Raw genomic sequence first — 24357 nt, forward strand, 5'->3', positions numbered from 1 at the left:
CAGGCCCACACTTGAGACATAACGTTGTGTCTAGTTGTGACCAATGTTTTTAGTGAGTGTTACACTCCAAATCAAAATGAACAGCTTCCAGCCTCCACTTTCTTTCTATTTTTAAGAGCAAACGGAACGAACACCTCCTTGGCTACGCTTGCACCATTTCTTTCTATAACGTCGTGCCTGGCACGAGATGTAGAAAAACTGCTCCCGAGAATCCTCGAAGCACAGTTTGTACTTGAATTCAAGTACAAACTGTGCTTTGACAATGTAGTGCTTCGAAAGTGTAGTGGCCTTAAATGAGGCACAAAAATTCCCCTTGCATGGGGCCGTACGGCACCCACCGAACTTTGTCTCGCCTCCAGCCTCCAACCTCCCACCAAATGAGCACGTTTGCACTAGGGCTCTTTTCTGGCTGACCTGTGCGGTTTCCCGGCGGCCAGACGGTAGGTGCCAGCCGGTCCATGAAGTGCTCCATGGTGAGGACCCGGTGGTACTTGGCCAGGGTCTCCACCCGGAAGTAGGTGTCGAAAGGCACTTGCACCGAGCGCGGCTCGCCCGTCCGGTACTCGACCCAGGGCGGCAGAACCAGCGTCCGGTCCAGCGCCTTGCTGAAAGCCAGTGCCCCGAGAAACTGGTCCGCCTGGTTCCCGAAGCGCCCTGCACCCAGAGGACCAAACTGCTCCCTCAATGCTAGCCACATGGGAGGACCCGAGTTCTTTTAAGCAATGCCAGCAATGCACTCGATGCTCTTCCCACTTGACTTTTGTGGCCCCCTGGTGGATCAGTTGCTCTCCTTAAAGCCGATTCCCAGCTCATTCTCCGCAACAGCTATCGCAGTCATGACCGCACCAAAAACAATACACCGCAGTACTATATTAAGGTACCAAAGTTTACGTTCACACTGGGGCTTTATGCACTGAATCATGCCTATGAGGCACACCATAGCAGAGAGTCAGATGAATCTACATTCCCTGGGGGTTAACCTCCTTGATGGCGAGTTCCCAGAAATGCAAAGCTGCTTCCCAGCAGTGTTGTTCTTAACGGTAGAAACGTTTGATAATATTTTTGCTTACACAAAGATGCCCGAAAGTTTTTACTCAAAACTGCAGGGACTCCTAAAGTTTGGCAAACCCACGCTTTTCTGGGAAAATGGCGCGCCTTTGTTTTTGTACCGCCCCATTTATGGCGGCTCCCTCAGTTAAACCACGACATGCAAACTGTCCTAAAGCACCACTCAGCCGTAAGCATTATAACAAGTACAGCAGCACACGCGTGTAATGTTAGACACTCCTTCTAAAAAAAAGTGCTCAAAGCATAGTACTCCTGCACCACAGTGACTTGCACGCCACCCTCGTCAGGATAGCTCGATCGATTCCCGCCAAAACTGATGGTAGTGCAATGACGGGTGTACCACCCTAATGTAATGCGTTGTGCTTGCCTTGAGTTAATTATGTCAGCAAACCCCGTGTGCTTTTTTACCAAAAAAAGCGAGTACGAAAAAAAAAAAATGGTCACCATCCCACCCTGCGAAAGTGGATGTCCAGTGAAGCTGTTGTAAGCCACTACAAATGCTGATGGCGGAGGGTATGAAATGTCCGTATTTAGTGACACTAGTCCTGCCCAGCCTTCAAACATAATCTTTACAAGGAACACATAGTGGGGGGGGGGGGGGGTCCCATTGTTCATAGGTGCCTTATCATCCATAATGCGGTTTCAATGCTTGCCTTGCGGGTTTTTTTAACAAATACCGAGCTCTATGCTGTATGCCTGACTAGCCTGATGCTTGCACTCTGCGTCTTAGGTGAGAACTACTGGGTCCTGCCTGGGTTTCTTGCTTACAACACATAATTTTCCAACCAACTAGAGGCTAACAGCTTCACCGTAAAAACACCTACAAAATTGCAATGCAAAAAATTCGCTGCAACTGCTGCGCATACGCTGCACATCAACGCTGCCTGTAAAAGAGATACCAGTTGGAGTAAATAAGCGAGACTGCGAGAAAGTAAAAGCTTTTTTTTTTTTTTTTGTAATAGAAGCAAACCATTCCCTGCATTGTTTTTTACCACTGAACGCAACAGACAAAATGACTAGCCGCTTTTAATGGAAACATTTTTCTATTTCGCACTTACTCTTCTCTTTATTTGGCATAGGATGTATAGGGAAATTTCTTAAGTTTTGTAGGGGCATTAAATAGGATTTTTACACCCGAATGTTGGGATTTTTGCAAAGGAGATGGTCTCAATCAGGTTGGTCAACTTGTGAAAATACACTTCAGGGAGAAAACAAACTGAAGCACTCATTTCGTTCTCTCCTATTATTCTTTGCCATTGAGTTGTGCATTTGTACCAAAAAAGAAAAACTGTTTATGCAACTTATAATGACTCTGAGGGTTTCCTTGGGTGTGTCTGGCAGCAACTGCACAATTTCAGGACTATGATAAAAAAAAGCCCGTCAGCAAAAAATTGATCAATTCACTGCCTTCATTCAATGATGACACTCATAGCCCAAGGGGCCCAGTACCCCCACCAAGTAGCCCACACACATAAAATTGAAAACATTCTAATAAAAAGTAAATTGGTGCAACATAATAAAAATCTAATGACCACAGCTTTTTTTCATTTGGTTAAGGGTTAAAGTTGTCAAATTAAAGGTATTTGTTCTTTGAAGCCGCTAACTATTCCCCGTTCAGACACCTCTCTGCGACCTGAAGTTTCAAAATTCTGCTCTCATATGACCGTTACCAAAATCAGCTAAGCAGCTTAAATTTCACATCATTTCAGTATTTTTAGAGCTTTGGCTCCTTGAAAATTACGACGAAGCATGCAAAAACCGATCTAACACACCTGGCAGGTTCACGCCCTCGTCCTCCCGCATCACCTGCTTCTCTAGCTGAGCAAAGCCCTTGGTAAACTGCAAAGTGGCTGTTCCGGCCCCTTCAGCTTGGACTCTCCGGGCTCCCGCTTCTTTCACGGCTACCCACGGGGCCCCTAAACCAGTGGCTTCTGAGCCCCTTTTAACTTACAGGGTCATTACCTTGCACCACCACTTCCTCCGACAAACTACGCCTACCCCCCACCTCTCCCTCAACCCCGCTGCAGTTCACATGTGGCGGACTCTGCGAACACACACTTTCCTCCACCGCACCCCACTGGTTCACACACACCTCCCTTAATTCCTTAGCATGTGGGGCTCTGGACACCCACTACCGCTCCCTTTGCGAGTGTCCAGCTTCCCCACGCCCCCTTTCCCCCTACCCCACCCTCTGGGAATAGGCCCTGGGGAGCCCGGACATCTCGGATAAAGTGTGACGTCGTGGCGGCCCTATGGGCCTATAAATAAAGCTTTGCCTCTCCCAAGTGTGCAGAGCTCCACTGGAGCATGCTCAGAAACCCTTAGGGCACCTTCCCTGGGCACGTGGCCACACAGTTGGCTGCAAAAGGCAAGCTAATATTGCACAAGGTGGCAGAGCTGCCACCTGTGCCCTACAACGACGCGACCAAGTGTCGTTCCCGAAACACTGGGTGCCAGAAGATGCGTCTGGTGCACCAGCCTCGCCACCGGTAATGCGATCGGAGGTTGCGATCGTGCCCCCTTTTACCTTTGCGCTGTTGGTTGGTTGCCTCAGAACATGGCACATACCCACGCAGGAGATTGGCCAAGAAGCTTTGTACCTGATCAGGATGTAACCTATATTATTTTAGATCCCAAAATTTAGAAAAGGAGATACAGAACAATTTTTTTTTTACAGTATGAAAGTAGAGTCATGAAGATTAAATAAATGTGAATGCTTAGCTGGCTAGCAGGGAAACGAGCCTGTCGCCGCAACATAAGAGTGAAGGGCGGACACAGCATCCCTGTGGCAAACTCCCAGAGCAGAAGCGCCGAGTGACAGAACCTCAGAGGTAGATAGTGGAAGGTGAAGCCGCTTAAAGGTTGACTCCAGGGGCGGTATTCTCGAGTTTTGTCCCTTTTGGGTCCCTTTCAAAAGTGTCCCTTTTAGCAAGCCCTGATTGGCTAAAAGCAAACAACTGGAAGTGACGTAACGCAAGCGCAACAAACCTACTGTCAACGCCCACACGCCCACTGCTTAACCGGAAGTACTTCACGATGAAAGGGACTCAAAAGGGACGTTTTCAAAAGGGACAGTTACGAGAATACCGCCCCAGATGCGTGCATCACATTGGGGAGAAGCTGCGGCAATTAAATAGAAAATGTTCTATATTTCCCAGTTTGTCGCAGAAAGGGCATTGCGGAGATGGAGCCAGACCAGACTTATAAAGATAAAAATTTAATGGGGGAATTTTGCATCGAACCGGGTTCGTACAGGCTTCAAAAGCAAAAATTCAAGGGTTTTCAAGGACTTTCAAGGACCAGAAAACACATTTTCAAGGTCCCAATCTAATGTTTTATCTGACATTATTTATAACTTTTTCAACACAATGCAAAAGTTTTTTCTTGCACAATACCTAAGCACATTAGCGCACATTTAGATAGGTGCTAATGGGTTCATGAATGCTCTCCCACCTTTTTTTTATTTCATGGTTGGCGTTTTTCTTTTTTCTTGCTGTTTTGCTCAGGCTGTCTGATTTCAAAACTTAGTTAATCCTGCCTGCATCTCTTGCTTTGTCAGCAAGGGCATCAGCTTAAATTAAATCAGCGAGTGTTGCTGCAAGGCAGGACAAGCTATGTACACATCTGCCATTTGCACGTGAAAGCAAACGCAGATGGAGCATATGAGGCACAGCAAACATGCAATGAGCGAGCGTCCAGAGACTAGATGGAAGATGCAAGATAGAAAACACAAGCCGGCTTTCACTGTATTGTATCCTGACATGGAATGGATTGAGAAATGCCTGCTCGCAATGTTGCCTCATAATGAAAATTCACCAAACTTGTTGCAATTTCACGCAATACACTGAAATTTGATTGTTACAATGCTTCTTTAGATTTGTTATCGCCTAAAATCTACGACAAGCTCTTTAAATTCTCGTGAAAAGACAGGGCCATTGATTCGCTCCAGGAAAATCAAGAGTTTTCAAGGACCACTTAAAAATTCCAGGACTTTCAAGGCCTTGAAATAGGGACTTCTAAATTCAAGGGTGTTCAAGGTTTTGAAGGACCTGTGTGAACCCTGATCGAAGTTTAGTGACTGCTACCTCGCATAGCCTTGATTCACAAAACATCGGCTTCCATGCACGACGAAGGTGGCTATAATCCCTAGAAGAAGGTCATCTTGCCGATAAGTCTGGAGTAGTTGTAAACGTCTAAATCTCGCCCCCAACAGAAAGCTATCATTTGGACATTGCACGACCACGGGCCCACCAAGAGACATACTGGCTAATTGATCAGCCACTTCATTGTATGAGATTCCTGTATGTCCTGGAACCCTCACTAGCCTAACCTCACAGCCTGATGAGGAACAAACGCGCTGTACTATCACGCAGGCCGTCGTTTTCCTTTTGTGGCACATACCCACGTGAGGCATAGGAATGTAGGGGTGTCACTACAGTTAAAAAAATGCATGCACAATCACACCAGAGGACTGGCCAAGAAGGACCAAATTCAAGTTTTGTACCGGTAAAACCAAGCGCGACTACCTCGCGCGAAAGCAGACATTGAATCGGAGCGCCACGGTGACGTCTCGTGAGAGAAAAAGTACGGTGATACTCCGTTCACAGCGCTGACAGCGGTAGCGCGTAGCTGTCAGAGTAGCCACGCGCGTGCTCTGACAGCTGAGTAGCCTGGTACCGAAATGTGGCGAGGTCATCGACATTTAGTCACTGTAGTCGGGACGCAATGCCTAAGGCATGCTGTTCCTGTGGCTGCCCTTCGCGAGTAATCTTGAAGCTCCACAGCTTCGGCAAAGAAAAGGCCGCATTACAACCAAACTCGGCCTGCGTAACCGCAGGTTCCCCAGGAACGCGGAGCATCGGCGACGCGGCCCTGACGTCGGGTCCAGTAGCTTGGCGAGTGTCAACGTACCCATGCAGGGACAGTAGACAATGTACCCCTTCCGGTCCACTCGCGGGGCGTCGGCACACACCAGCGACAGCGACAGCCACAGAGGCACCGCACGGAGCACGCCGGCCGGCATCGCCATGCTTTCAGCAGCAGCTACTCCGCTCGCTGCTGTCAACAACTGACGGCTGGCTGCAGGCCTGCTGGCTGGCTGGCGTGAATGGCACGCATAGGGAACACTTCTCTCGACGCGAACGTGATTTCGACCACGCAGAGAGGCAATGCCGCTGGACCAGTACCTAAACTGGCTGCATTCATTATTTATTTGAAAGTGTGTAAAAAGAAAGCCGCGTCTGATTGGCTGGCGACGAAATCAAAGCTTATCACGGTCGCCTCCTTTGTTAACGGCAAACTTCCACCTTGGTAATTTCACAATATATTCTCGGTTGGACAGGATGATTCTTTGGTTTCGTCGGAGAGAACTAGAACGCAAAGCGGTGAATTCGTGAAGAGCAGGGTCAGCAAGGTCAGGTTAAGCGGCGACGACAGCTTCACCGGTGCCACATTCCAAGCAAACACAAAGAAAACAAGTATGACGTCACGGATCGAGTCTACCAAGTCTATTCTCGCTACCAGAATATCGCCGCTCGGTTGTGATCGCTGCGCCGTGCAACGTAACGTTGGCGCCGCGTACCTGCTTTCTTTTTTGTTGTTTTTGTTTTTTGTCGTGCTTATGTAGGCAGCTTGCTGTTTTGTCGTAGATGTTCGGTCGTTGGTTTTAGTAGCGGCAGTGGCAGGTTAATCAACCGATTACCAGTGATGCGAGATGGTGAGTGCGATCATAAATAAAGATTGTTTGAGGCAGTGTTCGTGCATGGTTTTAGCCATGGATGCTCTGAGTCGCTCCCTGAATCGGGAGCTACGCGATCGTCACCACTGCAAGAGACGAGCAATGCTCGCTGCCGGTGAGAAGTTCGCAACGTTCGCGCAGTTGGATGAAAGAATGTCCAGGTACAGCGTAGAAAACTGTGTGCAGCTTTGGAAACGCGAAGATCGGACCATCGAGGCAGCAAGAAAACGAGTGGTTAGGTTAGGTTAGGTCAGGTCAGGTTAGGTTCCTTGCGTTTTTCGAAAACGTATTTCTCCCAGCTGCCGGCAGAATACGAAAAGTTTAATTTTCCCGGCACTTTTGACGTCACTTCATCAGCCAATGAGATTCGACTGCCGGGAGAATTTCGAAAACTTATTTCTCCCGGCTGCCGGCAGAATAGCCACACCCTAAATATATTAGTATGGAATTCTATGAGTGTGATAAACACTTCCATTTTGTTAGGATTCAATGCTTAAAAATACGTTCACGTTTTCCCACCTTCGCTGTCCCGCCCCGAAACAGTTGTCGCGAGGTCCGCGAGGACAAAGTAAACGGACGATCATTACTTTTGAAATACAGCACTTGTGGTTAGTAGTGTCTGGTTGCTCCACCTGAATGCAAACGAAAGAAAACGCAACGCGGATTACGTAGGCAGGAGGCCAGCGAGGCCGACTAGACAGCTGCCTTTGTATTTAAAATAGCGAAATATTTGCATTAAGAAAATGAGCCGTCGCGGTCGGCATTCATCACGTTCTCGGCATCTTTTTGAGGTATTGCTACGACATAGAACTCGACGCGGTTTCCTGTTGCTTTCTCTCGCAGCTTCGTACCGCAGACCTGGAATCTATGTGGACTTGTTGCGGCTGTGGCCTGGTGGATTTCCTGTCTCTACCGTCGCCACATTAGTTCGGTATGCACTCGTACCGGTAAAGTCAGTCTAGGAAATTATCACGCGATAAAAGTTTTGATTTGGTTTGTGTCTGTCTTGAACCGTGTTGGAGTCTTCAATTGTGCGTACGAACTATTTAGTTTGAGTGTGTAATTTTTGTATGTTTTTTTTTTTTCTCATTGACTCGGCAGGAGTTAACAGCCTTTTCAAAGATTGTGTTTTTTTATACTTAATTAACATGCTCAATTGATAACCTAGCATGGCATGCAAAGTTCTGCACCAGCTGACTCGACTTGCGTCATTTCTTTGCTTACCCTTCGCCCTCTGTCGATCGTTGCACTGCGCCACTGACCGTGGATGCAGTCCGAGCACACATCATGACCAGCACTGACATCACCTCTGCAGCATCCTCAGAATCTGTCACTCCGCCGCTGCCACTGCTCAGTCACTCAAGATATGGTTCAGTAGCTGCCATTCCACACATTGAAGCACCATTTCACAACGCAAAACCACAACAAGGGTTGTTGTACCAGCATTTATTGGAGCCGATAAATGAAGAAAGTAAATTGTGTGGCGCCTTATTTCCGACGGCCGTGAGTGAATGCTGAAGTTCTAGCCAGGGAGTGTTTTTTAATGTGAAAATTGGAGAGCAGCTAATTCGTTCCCTATTTCCAGGAAAGCATCCCCAGAACTGATTTATGCTTAACAGAGCCAGCAGTTTTGTAAACGAGCATTGACTGTTTCTACCCACATTTTTCTTGCTTTTAATTTGTTTTGTACTGCGACAAAAAGAAACTACCAGGATTACCGGTTACGACAGCCAACAAACGTTTTGAAGCACAATAAATGGCCCAATTGGAACCCCTGACTAAAAGCAAAACGGGAAGACACATTCTGCAGTCACTAGGAATCCGAAGTGGAAGTTCCTTCCCAAATGAAGTTGACCTCCCACACGAATGGCGAAAATACATTCGCATCCCACCACTACCAAGAAATGCACCCAGAGCTAAATGTGGAAAGAAGACAAGCTAGAGCACGAGCCTTAGAGAAACATTTCAGAAAGCATTTTCAGCCACGGGACATTATCTACGTTGACACTGCAGGCCACTGCGATGACGGTTGTCTCAACACCACCACAATTGACGTCAGCATCCATGCAGGCCAAAGATCTGAGTTGGGGTGAGAAGGTGGCCATAGCCCTTGCTATAAATTCTACCGGAGCGACCACAATCATAAGCAACTCGAAGTTCACCGTACTTAACTTCGCAAAAAGCAGGGTCCCTCCTACAGCAGCCTCGCTGTTCGAGAAGACTCCCAGCCAAAGAAAAAGCCCACTATGGTTTACAGGGGAATGATCTGGCCCACGCAACCGCTCGAGTTGTTGTCAACCGAGCTATGTTGCCGACGACGCCACCACAACCACCATCCCCATACCAGACAGTACAGGAAGGCCATGAACAAGCAGACATTATTAGATCACACAAAGACAGGCTACAGGGATATAAATCACTTCAGGTTAGCCAGATGCAAATATCCACCGGCCCACCTCGCCCTTACCAGAAAAGAGGCAGTCATGTGGCGATGGTTGCACACAAACACTTTTCCAAGTCCTGTTTTCCTCAACCGTTGCTATCAAGACCTTTACTCAAACCTCTGCACTTTGTGCAACAGCAGAGCCAACCTACAGTGCGTGATATGGTCCTGTCATGAGCTCCAAAAAAATACAACCGACTATAACAGCAAGGCTGATATGAATACAGCGAGAAGATACAATATTAAGACTGCCCAACAATGGGAGACTTCTGTTCAACTCCCACCGGAGCCACCACTCGCAGCAGCCCGGATGGCCAAAGCCGCCACTAAGATGCAAGGAATCCTGGCTTACAGCTGAGGGATGGAGACCGTCTAATTGAAGTTTACCCTTCAGAACATAAAAGTCATCCTTTCTCTGTCTGTACAATCATTCCTGTCCATTCCAGACAATGAAGTAAGCTGGGAAAGCTTGCTCACTTGCAAAAGCGGAGCTTTAAAGCTGCTGCGTTAAATACAGAAGGATGCACAGTCGGTATTCATGCATGTTGCAAAACAAGTCAGCTTTAAACACACAAGAAAAAAAAACAGGACGAGCACTGAAAATGCGACTCGCTTTTAATACTTGCATAAAATTGCCGCAGAAACCAAGAATTTGGTTGTGCTCGCAAATTTGTCACACTAGGGTTCAACTGTTACAACCAAATGCCGGACACTTTGGATTGTGCGTTTTAAGTAATGCACTGATGCTGCACACATTGGGGATACACTGGGCAGTTCAGAAGTTTACATGGGAAGCTAATACCAGCAGCTTTAAAAGCAGAGGTGGACGGTATAACGTTCAGCAGCAGGAAGAAGTTATCTAGGTGTTTGTGTAGACTAATTTTATATGTAGGTTTCTCCATGGCAGTGCCGGCCTTACCTCATTTGGTGCCCTATGCAAACTGCTGCCAAAGCCCCCTCCCCCCAACCTGTCTGGCTCAGTTTTACAGTGCAGCTGTGTATGGCTAGGATTCAACAGACTGTCTCCGACTTCAAGACAAGAATACCACGCGAGCGTAGCGCCACTTTGCGGTGCCCACTCAAATTCCTGGAATTGTAAAACTGTGCCACACCTTCAGCGTATGGAGAAATCATAAAAATTAATAAAAACATCCCAGGGCCCACTTATTTTGATATAACACAGCTTAAATTGCCCCAGAAGAGATGTCTTCCCAGCAATGAGTTCGTGCTTAGAGGTGAAGACAACTTTAATTGGCCTGTAATTGTAAGCTGGCATTTCCACATTTTGTGTCGTACAGTAAAAGACGTCCGTCTACGATTATAGAAAACGGCTATGACCCCTGTTTCATTGAAACTATCCTAAAATCAATTACAGTAATCCCTCGTTATAACGAAGTCAACGGGACGGCAAAAAATTTCGTTATAAGCGGTATTTCGATATAAGCAACCAACCGAGAAAAACTAAAAAGTTGATCTTTAATTGCGCCACAACTGCGAGGAACCAAAACACAATCTATTTAGTGAAGCAAAATTTTTGTTCTGGTGAAAAAAGACGGTGAATTTTGGCCGTTTAATGTTCTTTCTGGGCGCGAGCAAGCCCTGCTCCAATTTGACCAAGCACTGCATGAGGCTGTGGTCGCCACCCATGCATTCAACTTTATTTCACAGCATGTGTAGGAACTCCTGCGTCTGCACCATAGTTGCCACTCCACGTGGCTCTTCGTCCTCGTCGGGGCCACCAAGTGTAAATTATTTTCGCATCCGTCGCTGGTGCGACCACGGGACCTGCAGCGTCTGCCAACACAAACGTCTCAAAGTCACCTTCTACCTATTGCCCAGCAATTTTATGAACAGCCTCGTGTAGATCGCTGCCAGTCCGGTCATCGTCAGGGTCGCTGACAGCGGTGCGGAAAAAGCCGGTGTGCACAAAGCACTTGGCGACCTATGAAGGCGCGATGTTCCTTCCTTGAAAAGTTGAGAAAATGGATTGCACTGCGGAAATTGATGTTGTACCTCTTACTGGCGTGAAACGCTGTGCGCATGCGCTGCATAAGAGCCTTGCGGTACACCTTCCGGGTGGTTTCAATGATACCCTGATGATCCATAGGTTGCAGTAAAGCGAGCTCCTTGAGGTTGTCGATCTTCCCGTGGCTGGGACAATTGTTAATTAGGAAAAACACTTTCCGATTCTTCGTGTCGCTGGAAATTTTTTCCTGGTGTGTGAAGCCTTGAAGCTTGCAAAACCAGAGTTTTTCGGCGCCACGTTGTCGACGGCACTGCTACTTCTATGGTTCGAGTGTCAGTGTTCGCACAACGTCGCGTCCACGCCATTGACCAATGTCTAGGAACAAAATTCAGTTACCACACAACGGATTTGGGTAGTTGTTTTATAGTCAGAAAGCTCTAATTGAGCATGATTGGCTCGAGAAAATGACCGGGGGGACACCAGCTTGCGTTGACCCGCCATGATGACAGCCTAGGTCGCCGCCGCTCGGTGACGCCTCCGCTCTCTACTTCACTCTAAGCGGGTCAACCTGTTCACGCACTTCGAGTAATGCGGCCAAAAATGCATGCATTTGGGTTGGGACCAGAATAAATTTCGAATAGAGCGATATTTCCAGTAAAGCGGTTTCGTTATAATGAGGGGTTAGTGTATATGACAATTAGCCGCTTAGACGGCTCTACCATTACGCGAAATTTCATTTACGTTCCGGAGTTACATACTTTACACCGTTCACAGTGAAGATGTAAATTTTGGGGAATTCCCGTCTGCTGTCGGTACATAGGCCTCTACGGGAGGGAAACGGACAGCCCGTGTATGTCCGCTGAAATAAAAGTCTAGTCCGTGAAAGTTTCATTCAGGTAACTAACCAGGAAGTATGCTCAATCGCAAATTGCAAACAAACGTGCATTGTTTTGTGCACTCCTTGGACTGCACCCCGATAAGGGCATATTTTTCGTCGCTCACGTTGAGGCTCGGCACCACAGCTTCGTTGGTAATCCTTCTTTACAGATCGGAAGGGCACTGCATTTCTTTTCAAGCGAAAGCTTTCCTCGTGGGACCGATGGCGTCCGGTAAAAAAAAAACTAATGAATTTCCCCGTAGACTGGTTTGCCGACTGAAAAGCTCTCATCTAAAAATAAAAAAAAGTCCTAGGGCCTTCATATTTTGATGTAAGGCGGCTTAAATTGCTCATTAAAAAATGTCTTCTCAGCAATGCATTTGTGGCTAGATATGAAGCCGACTTTTAAGGTATCGATAAGCTTGGTCTTTGTAAGCTGGATTCTCCACATTGCCTGTTCTGAAGAGAAGCATGGCGATCTACGGCGGGAGTATGATTACAGAAAACGGCTCTAACTCTTCTGTTATCGAAAGTATCCCAAAACAAATTACATGACAATTACCCGCCAAGACGACTGGCTCTACATGCGTGAAACCGAGCTTCTATTGTGTTAAAATGGCCAGTTGAAAATCACGAAGAAGGAACGGTTCCGGATAAGACAATACATGCATCGATCATGAAGGAGGAGTACTATAGTATATATCCCATAAATCACGTATCGGTATACATTTAGGCTGTTCGTAAATGCGTTGTATAGTGCGCAAAAAATTGTCGCTTACGCGCTTCTCTCAACTTTTTTAGGAAAGGATGCTGGATGTTTTATAATTACTTTTTTGCAATCGATTCCTTCCGGTTTTTTTTTTTTTTTTTTCAGGAGGATGTCTAATCGTAAGACAAAATTGTGTTGATTCACGCCAGATATGTATTTCGGTGGCTGAAGCCTGCAACCGGGACTCGGAACCAATGCGCCAGTACAACTAGGTTCTCATGCAAGACGCCGTCTAAAGTCTGATCAGGTCACAGGCCGTGTACATTTCAAGCAGATAATGCTGCTTAAAGTGCACAAATGAAAAGAGGTTTGCCAGTAAAAAAAAACGTTGGTTGTGTTAACCAAAATGCCAAACAACTGCAATTATTCATCAAGAAATTAAGCAGGCAAGCACTAGCGTATAGTCTGATTGACCGTCTGATTTTGACTGTCTGATTTTAAGCCTTCATAAGCAACCAACCAGTGTTAGAGGCACGAATACAACGGGCATTAAAGCGAAACAAGTAGTGCTGTAGCTATTCTCAAATAGCAGGAGCAGGAATAAGATCTCTGTACTGAAGAGACCAATAAAGCGTCCGTTTCTTTTTTTCATTTTTCATGGAATATGCCCATAAAATTATGGATTTTTCTACAGTACCAAGTGTACGCGCACCTTCTCATTGTTCAAATGCGTGGCACAGAGAACCAGACAACAAGGGAACATCAGCGAAATGCGGAAGTGGGGGTCTTAGTACTGCAGAACTAAAACGGCGGGTGCGCTAGCTCCAGGTAGACACCATATTGACAGAAGGACAGTTTCAGTGGTAAACTTGATGACAGTGGAGTGGGGGTATCTTTTGGCTTTTACATAGAAAATGCACATACAGTAACCCCTCATTAACAGTCGTCGAAGTCATAAAATCTGCTAAAAATTTCGAGATAAAGAGGGTTTCAAGTTAAGCGAAATGCCGAATATTTGCGGACAGGCCACTGATATGAGCTAGTGCTGGCAGGAAATGCTGCACTGCACGTGAGCTTTCATGATAAAGGCAAAATAATTCGCAGGAAAACCAAATTTTTACTATTGCAGCAGAAAGAACTGCGTGAGCTCAACTGTTTGGTGCTTGCATTTCGCCCAGAAAGGCGTTCACGAGCTTCTCAATGCATCGCATCAACCGTACGTTGCCACCGCTACATTCTACCTTGCTGTGAAGCAGGCGCAACATGTTTCTTGTTTCTGCCATTGTAGGCACTTCCCCAGGTTCCTCGTCGCCCACGTGATCAGCTCGACGTCCACAGCTATCCCAACGATGTAGGCGTCGGACAGCATTCCGGCAACGGGGACATCAGCCTCGTACAGGGCCTACTCCGCGTAAATTTGCCGTTCACGGCCCCTTTCAGTGCGTAGTGGGAGCTAAGGGTTCAAACAGAGATGTTATCAGCTGCCCGCAGCGGACTTTGCCTTGTGTCCTTTCTGCCAACATTTCAAAATATCCGTGGTCCCCCGAAGAAGCGTTCGAGACAAATACATATCACTTATGGGAAGTTAATGCACGGCGAAAAACAGTTTCGACTTGACCGATATTTCGGGATAACCGAGTTTGAGTTAACGAGGAATTACTGTAGTATATTATTTTTATAATCATGAATTGTTTCAGTGCTGTATAAAAGTGTCCAGGCTGTGTTCTGGGGTTGGAGCACTACTTTTCCTCACATACCTGGGCAAAAGTCTAGCTGGGAGAAATGATTGCTGTCAATATGAGCACAACCTTCTCAAGTAATGTTGCAGGCCGTGCGAGGTTTGTCAGGATAGATGAGGTAGGTTAGTTAGCCTAATGCGAAAATTAGGCTTTCTCTTGTACTTTAAAGGGCATTCTTGTCTCTGCTGTTTCTCTTTAAAATTTTCAACACGTGCCAGTAATTTCAGCATTTGTCTTTTTTTTAACAAACAGCCCTGCTTAGAAATGTGCGTAAGTTAAGGTAGTTACTGAACTCAACGTTTATATAGCCAAAGCCATTTCTAAACATCTAGATCTAGTAGCAGCATTTATACTTGTTAGCATTGTTGAACAAAAACAAAACATTACGCAGATCTGGGGCACAACATCATTTATTTATTTATTTAAAATTCCTTACAGGCCCCTTTACAGGGCATTGAGTAAAGGGGGTAATTGGTGAAGTGTTACAGATCATACAGAATTAATTCACGCGTTACAAAGCAAAGCTGCACAATGAATTGCGACGAGGTTTGCAGTATAAGTTGAAGTTAGCAGGCGATAACAAGAAAAAAGGAAAGGCGATTTCATAGTGCACACACGACAAAGTGAATCGAATACAATCATTATAGTATATGAAGGCGACATCAACCAAAGATAGCTGACTTTACCTACCCGACGCGCACCATGAGAGTTTATAACTTGCAGAACACACAATAGAAAACTCACCAGAAAAAACGCAGAACCTATGCCCATACGCCGAAAACATTTCCAGTATGCAACAATCATAATCAGGCACAAAATGCGACACTGAAAAAAGAAAAGAAAAAGATAAGAAAGCACCTGCTGTGCAACAGAGACGACAGGTTCTGTGGTCTTCAGGTACATTTTTTGGAGGTACACAGAGGGGATACAGGGCATGGCAGAAAAAAAAAAGAAAAAAGAATGTGCAGAGCAGTGGTAAGACCTTATTGCGAAAAGAGAGTAAGCAGCAACTGATGGAAAGAATTATTATCTGATACAGATGCGATGTTATCTGGAAGACCATTCCACAAACGTATGGCGCTAGGAAGAGCAGATGAGTTGAACGCATCAGTTGCCCCGTATAATCGCGTGAAACTGAAGTGATTATGCAACCTACGTGAAGTAATGGAAGGAACATCGAGGTGAAGTGTGAAGGGTCTGTTGGTGTACACGTATTTGTGAAAGAGGCAAAGAAGGGAAATGTCGCGACGAGGGCTCAGGGGTTGAAAAGAAAGGTTGTTTTTAATTTGTGTTACGCTGCTGTGATAGTCATGATTGCGTGAAATGAAACGGGCCGCCCTATTCTGAATCGCTTCGAGCATGTTAATTTTAAGTAGTTGTGATAAGGGGACCAGATAGGAGCGGCAAATTCAAGCTGTGGGCAGACAAAGGTTTGATTGGCTAGTTGACGGACGTGAGCGGGACAGCTATGTAAATTACGGCGTAGATATCCTAAAGACATAAAGGCATAGATATCCTAAAGATCAGTACATATGTGATATTGCCGCGAACCATACATTGGGTTTGTTTATTTGTGTTTTGCTTTTACCGCCCGGCTGCGCCGGTCTGTGTTATCTCTGCGCCAAGGGAAGCGCGTGTTCGATTCTTTCTTTCTGTGCCGCATGTGTTATCTGTTGTGACAGGGAGAGCATTCCGATCTAACGTGAACAGCCCAGAATAATCTTCTTGGATCTACTATGTTCTCGATGCGAATCGACGTTTCGAGAACCACGCGCGCCAAAAGATAAGCCTGCAGTGCGGACGCCGGGGCATTCGATTCGACGACACTCGCCTGTGCAAGTCACTTTGTTGACCGCTGCTTCGCCGCCTCTGTATTCTTTTGAGTTGTTAGGGGAGCACAAGTTCGCTCCAATAAACGTGTTTCTCATTCAACACAACTGCATCGTCCTTGTCTTCGTGACAATATTAAAAAATACATGGATGATGGATTTTTGCAAAAGCAAATGAAAAAATACACCGTCGCCCGCAACACTAGCCCTCTTGGCAGCATTCCAAGAAGTTCAACAGTAACGAAAGCTTCCAGTAGATAGCACGTGGAGAAGGGCCTTAGCATGGCACAGTGGAACACGGGAAGACTGAATGTATATATGTGGCAGGGGCGTCAGAGAGACTATCTCCTTTATACAACATTGGCAACGAAGTGAGCACGTACGCGGCCAATGTTTTGTACTTTGGTGAGTTCACCAATTGCCATAATTAGCAGTAAAAAATGAGGGGACTTCAGAGCCCTTTTGGCCCAGTGGATTGCATTCTGTGCCTATTCATCACCATATAATACTCAGTCCTTTCCATCTTGTGTAGGCAGTCTCGTCATCCAACACATTGAGAGAGAGAGAGAGGGAGTATTGCGCACGACTTAAGGCCCGCGAACTTCGCAATTAGCCTCCAGCCTGACATTGCACATGTCAAATTTGTGTTCATGGTTATCCTGTGGAAGATAAGCACCAGTTACATATTTTTATTAAGTGGTTGTGGCTATGGAGCATGCTTGGCACCTTTGACGGCAGCGTTTAGTGCCTTGTTGGATTTTTGGCTAGTAATGTGATGACGTGTCCATTAACATTCCAATAGTGGTTATTTTCTGTTTTTAGATGCGGAGCATCTTATAGTCTAGGCATGTCCCGCGTCGGCGTCCGCACTCACACTGCGCATGCGCAACTCTCCTCCTTCCCTCTCTCCCACAGCTGCGCGATACTCCCGCCACTTCTCTCGTACCAGCTGCATGCACTTCGCTTTCGCTTCTCCCGCGTTCTCGCTTCTGCTTTCGCGGTGCATGCTCGGCGCTTGCGCATCTCTTCTCCCCTCGTCTCCTCTCCTTCAACCTTGAATGTAAATCGGATAGCGCACTGCGCGCGTTCAGTTCAGCGCTTGCTGGGCATGTCCCACGTCGGCGTCCGCACTCACACTGCGCATGCGCAACTCTCCTCCTTCCCTCTCTCCCACAGCTGCGCGATACTCCCGCCACTTCTCTCGTACCAGCCGCGTGCACTTCGCTTTCGCTTCTTCCGCGTTCTCGCTTCTGCTATCGCGGCGCATGCTCGGCGCTTGCGCATTTCTCCTCCTCTCGTCTCTTCTCCTTCAACCTTGAATGTAAATCGGATAGCGCGCTGCTCGCGTTCAGTTCAGCGCTTGCTGGGCATGTCCCGCGTCGGCGTCCGCACTCACACTGCGCATGCGCAACTCTCCTCCTTCCCTCTCTCCCACAGCTGCGCGATACTCCCGCCACTTCTTCTCTCGTACCAGCTGCGTGCACTTCGCTTTCGCTTCTCCCGCGTTCCCGCTTCTGCTTTCGCGGCGCATGCTCGGCGCTTGCGCATCTCTCCTCCCCTCGTCTCCTCTCCCTCAACCTTGAATGTAAATCGGGTAGCGCGCTGCGCGCGTTCAGTTCAGCGCTTGCTGCGGTTGACTCCACTTCACTCCGTTCTTCCGATGAAGTGTGATGGAAGCAACAGTCCCGTCAGTTAGTGGGTCCCTCAAATTCGACTACGAACACAACGGAACCCCGAGATGCTCCGCATCTACTCAGCGTTCCCTTCGGGAAGATGGGGCTAATTTTTTTAGCTTCATTTTCATACTGAGATGTATCCATCAAGATGCATACATTTACAAATGCTGGACATTTTTATTTTGGCTTACAAAATTTGCAATGTTTGCAGAGCAACATGGCATAAGAGCAAACATAAAACAAACACGGGAGATTCGATGAGCTGGTACATTTTAAAAAAATAAACAGTGCCAAAACAACAAAACAAAGTATGAACAGAAATGCAACAGTACGACCAGAAGTGGCAATGTCTGTACTTGCTCGTGTTTTACTGTCTCTGCACTGTTTTTTATTCTTAAAAATAAAACGAAAAGAATGCACTGAAAGTAAGCTAACTTTTGTTGAAGGCCCTGCCTTGGACATACAACAGTGAATTTCCTGGGCCGATTGCTCGCATGTCGGGTACAAATTAGGCAAGCACAATATTAGGCAAGCACTGGAGCGAGTTTGTTTAATTCTTATTTGTGGCGGCATTGTTTATTTAGTTTCACCCATGTGAACCATTGCAAGACTTTTTGGTCAAGGTCCAAAGCGTTGGTTTGGGTAGAACCTGCCTTGGCGGCTTGGTGTCCTGCTGGCCTGAGATGTAATTCCAGCGTCACTGGCAAATGTTCTGATGCAGGAGAAAAAAAAAACGAAATGCCTGTGTGCCAAGATCTGCGCTCGCGTCAAATATCTATTGGTGGCCTGAAATTAATTACCCACAGCCCTCCACTAAAGTATGCCTTGTAGCTAGCCCAAGCTTAGTTTTGCGACGTGACACCTGAAAATTCAAATTTTGAAGTCTATAACTAGGCAGTGCAATGAATAAGGCTAGTACAGTTTACTCTTGCTATAACTTTCAACTCAAGTTTCTTTTTTATGCGTGTTCTTTTTAGGCTTCCTGATTATTAGACCAGATTGAAGTGCACAGTCAGGGTCAAATTGACGAGCCGGCCAATTTAGGCTCACTGCACAAAACCACGCTCTCTAGCACAAATGGCAGTCCTGAAATGTGATCGCATACGTATCTCTTTGATACTAATCAAACCAAATTCAGAATGCAAGGAGTGCAGAATATGTTCGACAAGTTGCAGTTGGCCAGCCTGTAATTTTTAAAAGCACCACCGTTTCAATACAACCTGAAAAATTTACAATTACAGTGCACTAAACTGTGCATAGAGATGATTTCAGTCTGCAAATTAGCTTTGATTGCACCTGCACAATAGCAGCCGCATAATTAAGCCATATGAATCATATAAATCTGTACAATCACAATTTTACATTATAGTTTTAATGACAAATTTTATCCATGACATAAAACTGCACATACTGTGGAAGCTCGTTGACACTGGAGTTGAGATGCGCAGCATTTTTATTTGCCTTCAACTCCATCTGGCCTCCTCAGCTCTGCATGCCATGCGTACTAAGTGTGAATCAGTGAAATGGCCATGGTTTAACGGGGGGGATAAAACCTAATGACTAGGCAAGAAATGTCAAACTCACAGTACGTCAAGCTGGTCGGACCTGTTGTCGATGTTTTGAATGCCACAACACATTCCCCGGGTTCCCGTTTAGTCCGCTAGAGCCACTGAGCCGCAGTGGCGTCAAAGATGTGGCACTTGACTTGCATTCTGGAGGCCCTGGGTTCGATTCCCATATGGTCGCAACTTTTCCCCAAGGTTTTTTTTGAACTCCATTACTTCGCTTTTGTTCTCTTTGCACTGCCGGCCAATTCAGGAACCACTTTGCTGCTGCAGACACCGGAGGGTGGCTTTCCCACAGCTACAGTTGCTATTCCAGTGTTAGTTGCTACATTTAGCGTGGTGAAACCCAACCATATGTGAATTGCAGGCCTGTGATAAATGGGTACAGGCGACGTTCTAGATTCACAAAATCGCATGTGCTGTCAAGGCATGGTGTGAATGTGGCATTAGCGGCATAAACACTTGCAAACCTGCGTTCACATAATTTCCGCTGCAGCATAAAAGAATTGAGGCTCCTTAGGCAATGGCATAAAAGGTGCCCACTTGTAGCTTTGCAACTCATTAGTATAACATTACATGGCACCAGCATGGCACATGTGCCTCCTCGTGGTGCTTTGGACCTCTCTCACAGCAAAGTGCACCACACAACAGAATCGGTGTTCGATGTAGTGGCTACATCTATTCTCTTCATAATGCAAGCTGCCCAACACCAGAGTTCCCTACAGTGACATGGTGGTATAGACAATTAGAACAAACTGGAAAGGTCTGGGTGAAAAGTATGATCAATATGACACTTTCAACAGGAACGAGTCTACCTTTGTCTCGGTAGCTTTACTCAGCAAGACTGGCACTCAGCATCAAAAAGAGTTGCACCAGAAAACACAGCCAGGCCTTATGGTTTGAAAAGGGTGCACCTCACGGTAGAGTGAACGGTTCATCAAAGCTGCAACTGCTTGTTATCATGCGGTTTCTATTGCCCAGGCGTATTTACCAGCAGTGTTGACATTGAAGGAAGATGACAGGAAACTCCCCACAAAGTCATGCATCAAGGATACTATTCCCGTTGACATTGGACAGATACAGGCCAAAATTGCTGCTTACTAGACTACCGTATTTTCTTTCAGATTCTAAGCACCCTTCCCCACCTTCAAGAAAAAAAATTGGAAAAAAAGTTTTCATGTGATTCTAAGCACCCCGTTTTTTAAGCAACCATATAGATTTCAGACGCGTGGAAACGGGCCCGAGTTGACGCTGTGGCCAAGTCATTTATGAAGTTTTTAATTACAGACAACTTCAATGGAACAGAAGCTGACCTGCTTGGGGATACTGAGAGCGGCGGCCCAGGCGGCACAAAGGACTCGAATAATAGTGAGGGTGACTGAGTATCAGACGTAAGCGGTCAGTTCACTGCCTGTACCTATGTTTCTTTTGAATGTTTTCAAAAAGTAAAACATTATTCCTTGCACCCTTCTTGCCGAGATACGGCCGTGAAAAAAGTAGGGGTGGTGGCTGGGGGGGATTTGTGTTCTTCGACTCTAAGCAGGCCCCTCACTTTCGGCATTGTGATCGTGGAAAAAAGGGGGTGCTTGGAACCGAGTAGATACGGTAGTTTTGTACACATCAAAGTGGTCACTTCCTTTCTTGATTTCCCATAGTTGATAACATGTGCCCTTAAAGGGGTCCTGGAAGGCATTTTGAGAAACTACATGAACAAGCGCAGCCGTTAGGCAGAGGCTGAACTTGTAGCACTTAGGCTTACATCTTTGTTACAGTCTAAGAATTAAGATGTAGGGGCCGCTGGCCACTCTGGCATGTGTGCGCAAGAGCACGAAGCGTGCAGTGTGTGCGCCAAGGCTGGCTGGAATAAAAAACTTTCATTCCTGCTGCTGAACGAGTCATCTCTCTCGTGGGCTCTGAACGTGGTGTCAGAAGTGTTCAGCCATGTCTAGTGACCCATATGTTCCAGTCAATGTCGGCGCCTCAGGACTTCGAGCGCCAGCACCTTTGTCTTCATGAGTGTGGGACAATGGCCTTTTCGGATCGCCACATTTAAAGATTATGTCTTTGTGTCCGGTCTTGACTTATCAGGCGACGAAGGAAAGTTCGAATGTTACATCTACATCATGGGACCTCAGATGCGGACCTTGCTTACTTTGCTAGGACTACTGGCACCGGAGTCGCAACTCTTTGCCACAGTCCAGCAGACCTTGAGCCGTCATTTTGTTCATCCTGTCATTGAGATCTACGAGAGTGTACGCTCCCACAGCCGAATGCAGCAGACCTGCTGAGTCAGTCTATGTTTTCTACAAGGAGCTTCAGACCCTAAACAAGCGGCGCAGCTAAGCAACGCAGAGGTGGACAGCCGCTTGGTTCAAGACGTTATTGTTGTTGGCCTGCTAGACAAACAACTTTCAGACCAGCTTTGCTGCAGCATGAAGCTGACCGCAGAAGAGGCGCTATATCAGGCTCGCCTGCATGAGGATGCCCAGAAGGAACGTGCAAAGTGGACACTTATAACACGCCAGAAAACCAGAGTGTCGACGCTGCTAAGAAGGGAAAGCATCGCTGCTCAGCAAGCTTCTACTCAATCGCGCAGCATGAGGATTGCAGGTTTTCTGAGAGCTGCAAATACTGCAACCACCAGCCTCACCCTCACGAGAAGTGCCCGGCACGGAGGCGTCTTCACTGCTCAGGCATTGCCCAGGTGTTTTCACTTGCACTGTGCTGACACTGAAGGCAGGTGACAGCAGCGAGACTGCACAATGTCGCATGTCAGGGATACTGGTACTGTTGAAACTGGACACAGACACAGGCTAAAATTACTGCTTACTAAATTAGTTTTGTGTGCAACAAAGTGATGACTTTCTTGTTTTCCCATACTTGATAACATACCATTAAATAATGCGGCTGTGGACAGGTAGTACCACTGATTACAGGCCAGGCATGGGCAGAAACCCATTAGGTTGCAACAAGGCATGCACACATCAGTCCCCACTAAGGGGCAGGACAAGTGGTGACTGCAAGCAGGCTTGGGGCACTGTGACTGCAGCCAGGACATGCTGCAAGAGAACGAAATGACTATGAATAATCAAACAATGCGTTCACGCAGCAGTAAATAAAAAGTGCATGCCTGATGAATTTCAATCCAGGGAAACGACAGAGCAGACCACACAAGCAGGGCTCCTGCTCTATTGATAGCGTCGTTCCCATTCTCATTTCAACCAGTCATGGGACACTGATCAGCTTGAACTATTACGTATGAAAATACACAACGAAGCACAGATTCTTTAGCAGGTATGCCTGGCACGCAAAAGTTGATTGATTGAAGGGTTTAACGCGCCGACGCAACGCAGGCGACAGGGACTCCGGAACCGGGGGGACAGGGGGGGCGGTCGCCCCCCCCCCCAACATTTTTGCACAGGGGGCAGGGCCCCCCCACTTTTCGACCGCTTACTCTGAAATCAAATTTTTCACAAAACCTATAGTTAAGTGTTCAAACTGGCGGTTGTGTGGTCCAATGCTTTCCAAAAGTCTCTCTTTGCGAGCTTTGCGAGTCTCTCCCCAGGCTCCAGAGGCTCTCGCACTGCGTACTGCCGCGTGAGGTCGTTCTTCACAAACGACAGCAGTAAGTCAAAGACCCCCGGTGTCATCCTGTAAAACTTGAAAAAAAAAAAGCGTGGTCGCCCTCCCGCATGAGCCGCATCTGAAAAATAAGGAGAAAAGATCTGTCTGGAGGGTGGGAGAAATGTGCGGCCTCGTAAAATGCACCCCCTTTCAAAATGCGGGAACCGGCCCACTCGTCGCAGCCAACTCGTCCTAGGAAAACTGGTCATAGGGAAACTGGTCAAAGAGGGCATCTCGTTCTAGGTGATCCCGTACTAGGAAAAGTGGCAGCACTGACCTTCTCGTGCTAGGAAAACTCGTCTCGCGGTTCCATTTTTGGCCGATGTCGAGGAAATGGGGAGAGCAAGTTAGTGGCTTCTAATCTTATCATTACTCCCAGGTTGACCTCTTCAGAGTTTTGGGGGTCCCCTGCTTTTGTTAGTTTGCAGGCGGTGGTTGAAATGGTTTTTCTATTCATGATTGGACTTGCGCAAAAGAAACGGGGACGAGGAAGGAACGACAAGGACGAGCGCACTCCTTCACACATGTTCCTCTGTCCCCTTCTTATTTCCCTTCTTGTTGCAAAAAAAAAAAAATCACATTTTCTTTACTGGAAGGGGTTTCTTTTCAGGTTTATTTTTTTTTTCTCCTTCCGAAAAATATTCCTCACGCTTTTTCTGTGGAGGGGGGGTCGACTTTTCGCAATAAAAGATGCCCATATTCGTTGTATGTGTCACCCCTGAACCCCTCTCTCCCGTTTCTTACGAACCGGCAAGGGTGCCGTGCCCGTGTTGACTGTACCATGCGGTCCCCACATCCCCGTATGGCGGAACCCCTCCCGAGGACGGTTTTGCAGAAAGAGGCATTTTCATTCTTGCGATTGGGTAATTTTGTTTTGCTGCGTTTATCCCTAGCCTAAGAGTCTAGGGAACGGTGCTATAAAATGGCAGTGCTGAGGCTCTCCGGACGCAACAACGGCAATGTCTAAAAAACAGAAACGCCTCTCCGAGTTTTGGGAGAGCTCATCATTAAAGCGTCCACGTACAAGCGATGCCTCGACCTGTAAGTCAATTTCTTCAACTGATCTTACTTTACATTGTAACTGATGTCTTGTGTTGGCTGGCAATGTGCACAATTTTTCTGAA

The 24357-nt window shown here is 46.8% G+C and overlaps 1 protein-coding gene across 1 annotated transcript in view; it reads right to left on the bottom strand.

Annotated features, from left to right (window-relative positions):
• The window catches only part of LOC144179822 (GDP-fucose protein O-fucosyltransferase 1-like), a 43202-nt gene extending 36835 nt beyond the window's left edge, over positions 1-6367 (bottom strand). The window contains exons 1-2 of the mRNA XM_077708256.1: positions 5980-6367; positions 415-654 (exon numbers count right to left, since the gene is read on the bottom strand). Coding sequence (XP_077564382.1) covers positions 415-654; positions 5980-6097 — 358 coding nt within the window. The 5' untranslated portion in view covers positions 6098-6367. The remainder of the gene's footprint in view (positions 1-414; positions 655-5979) is intronic.
• Between the last annotated feature and the right edge of the window lie 17990 nt (positions 6368-24357).

The sequence above is a fragment of the Haemaphysalis longicornis genome, unplaced genomic scaffold, assembly GCF_048455015.1.
Source record: "Haemaphysalis longicornis isolate Haplotype H1 unplaced genomic scaffold, Haemaphysalis longicornis Haplotype H1 scaffold_1, whole genome shotgun sequence".
Classification (NCBI taxonomy): Eukaryota; Metazoa; Arthropoda; class Arachnida; order Ixodida; family Ixodidae; genus Haemaphysalis; species Haemaphysalis longicornis.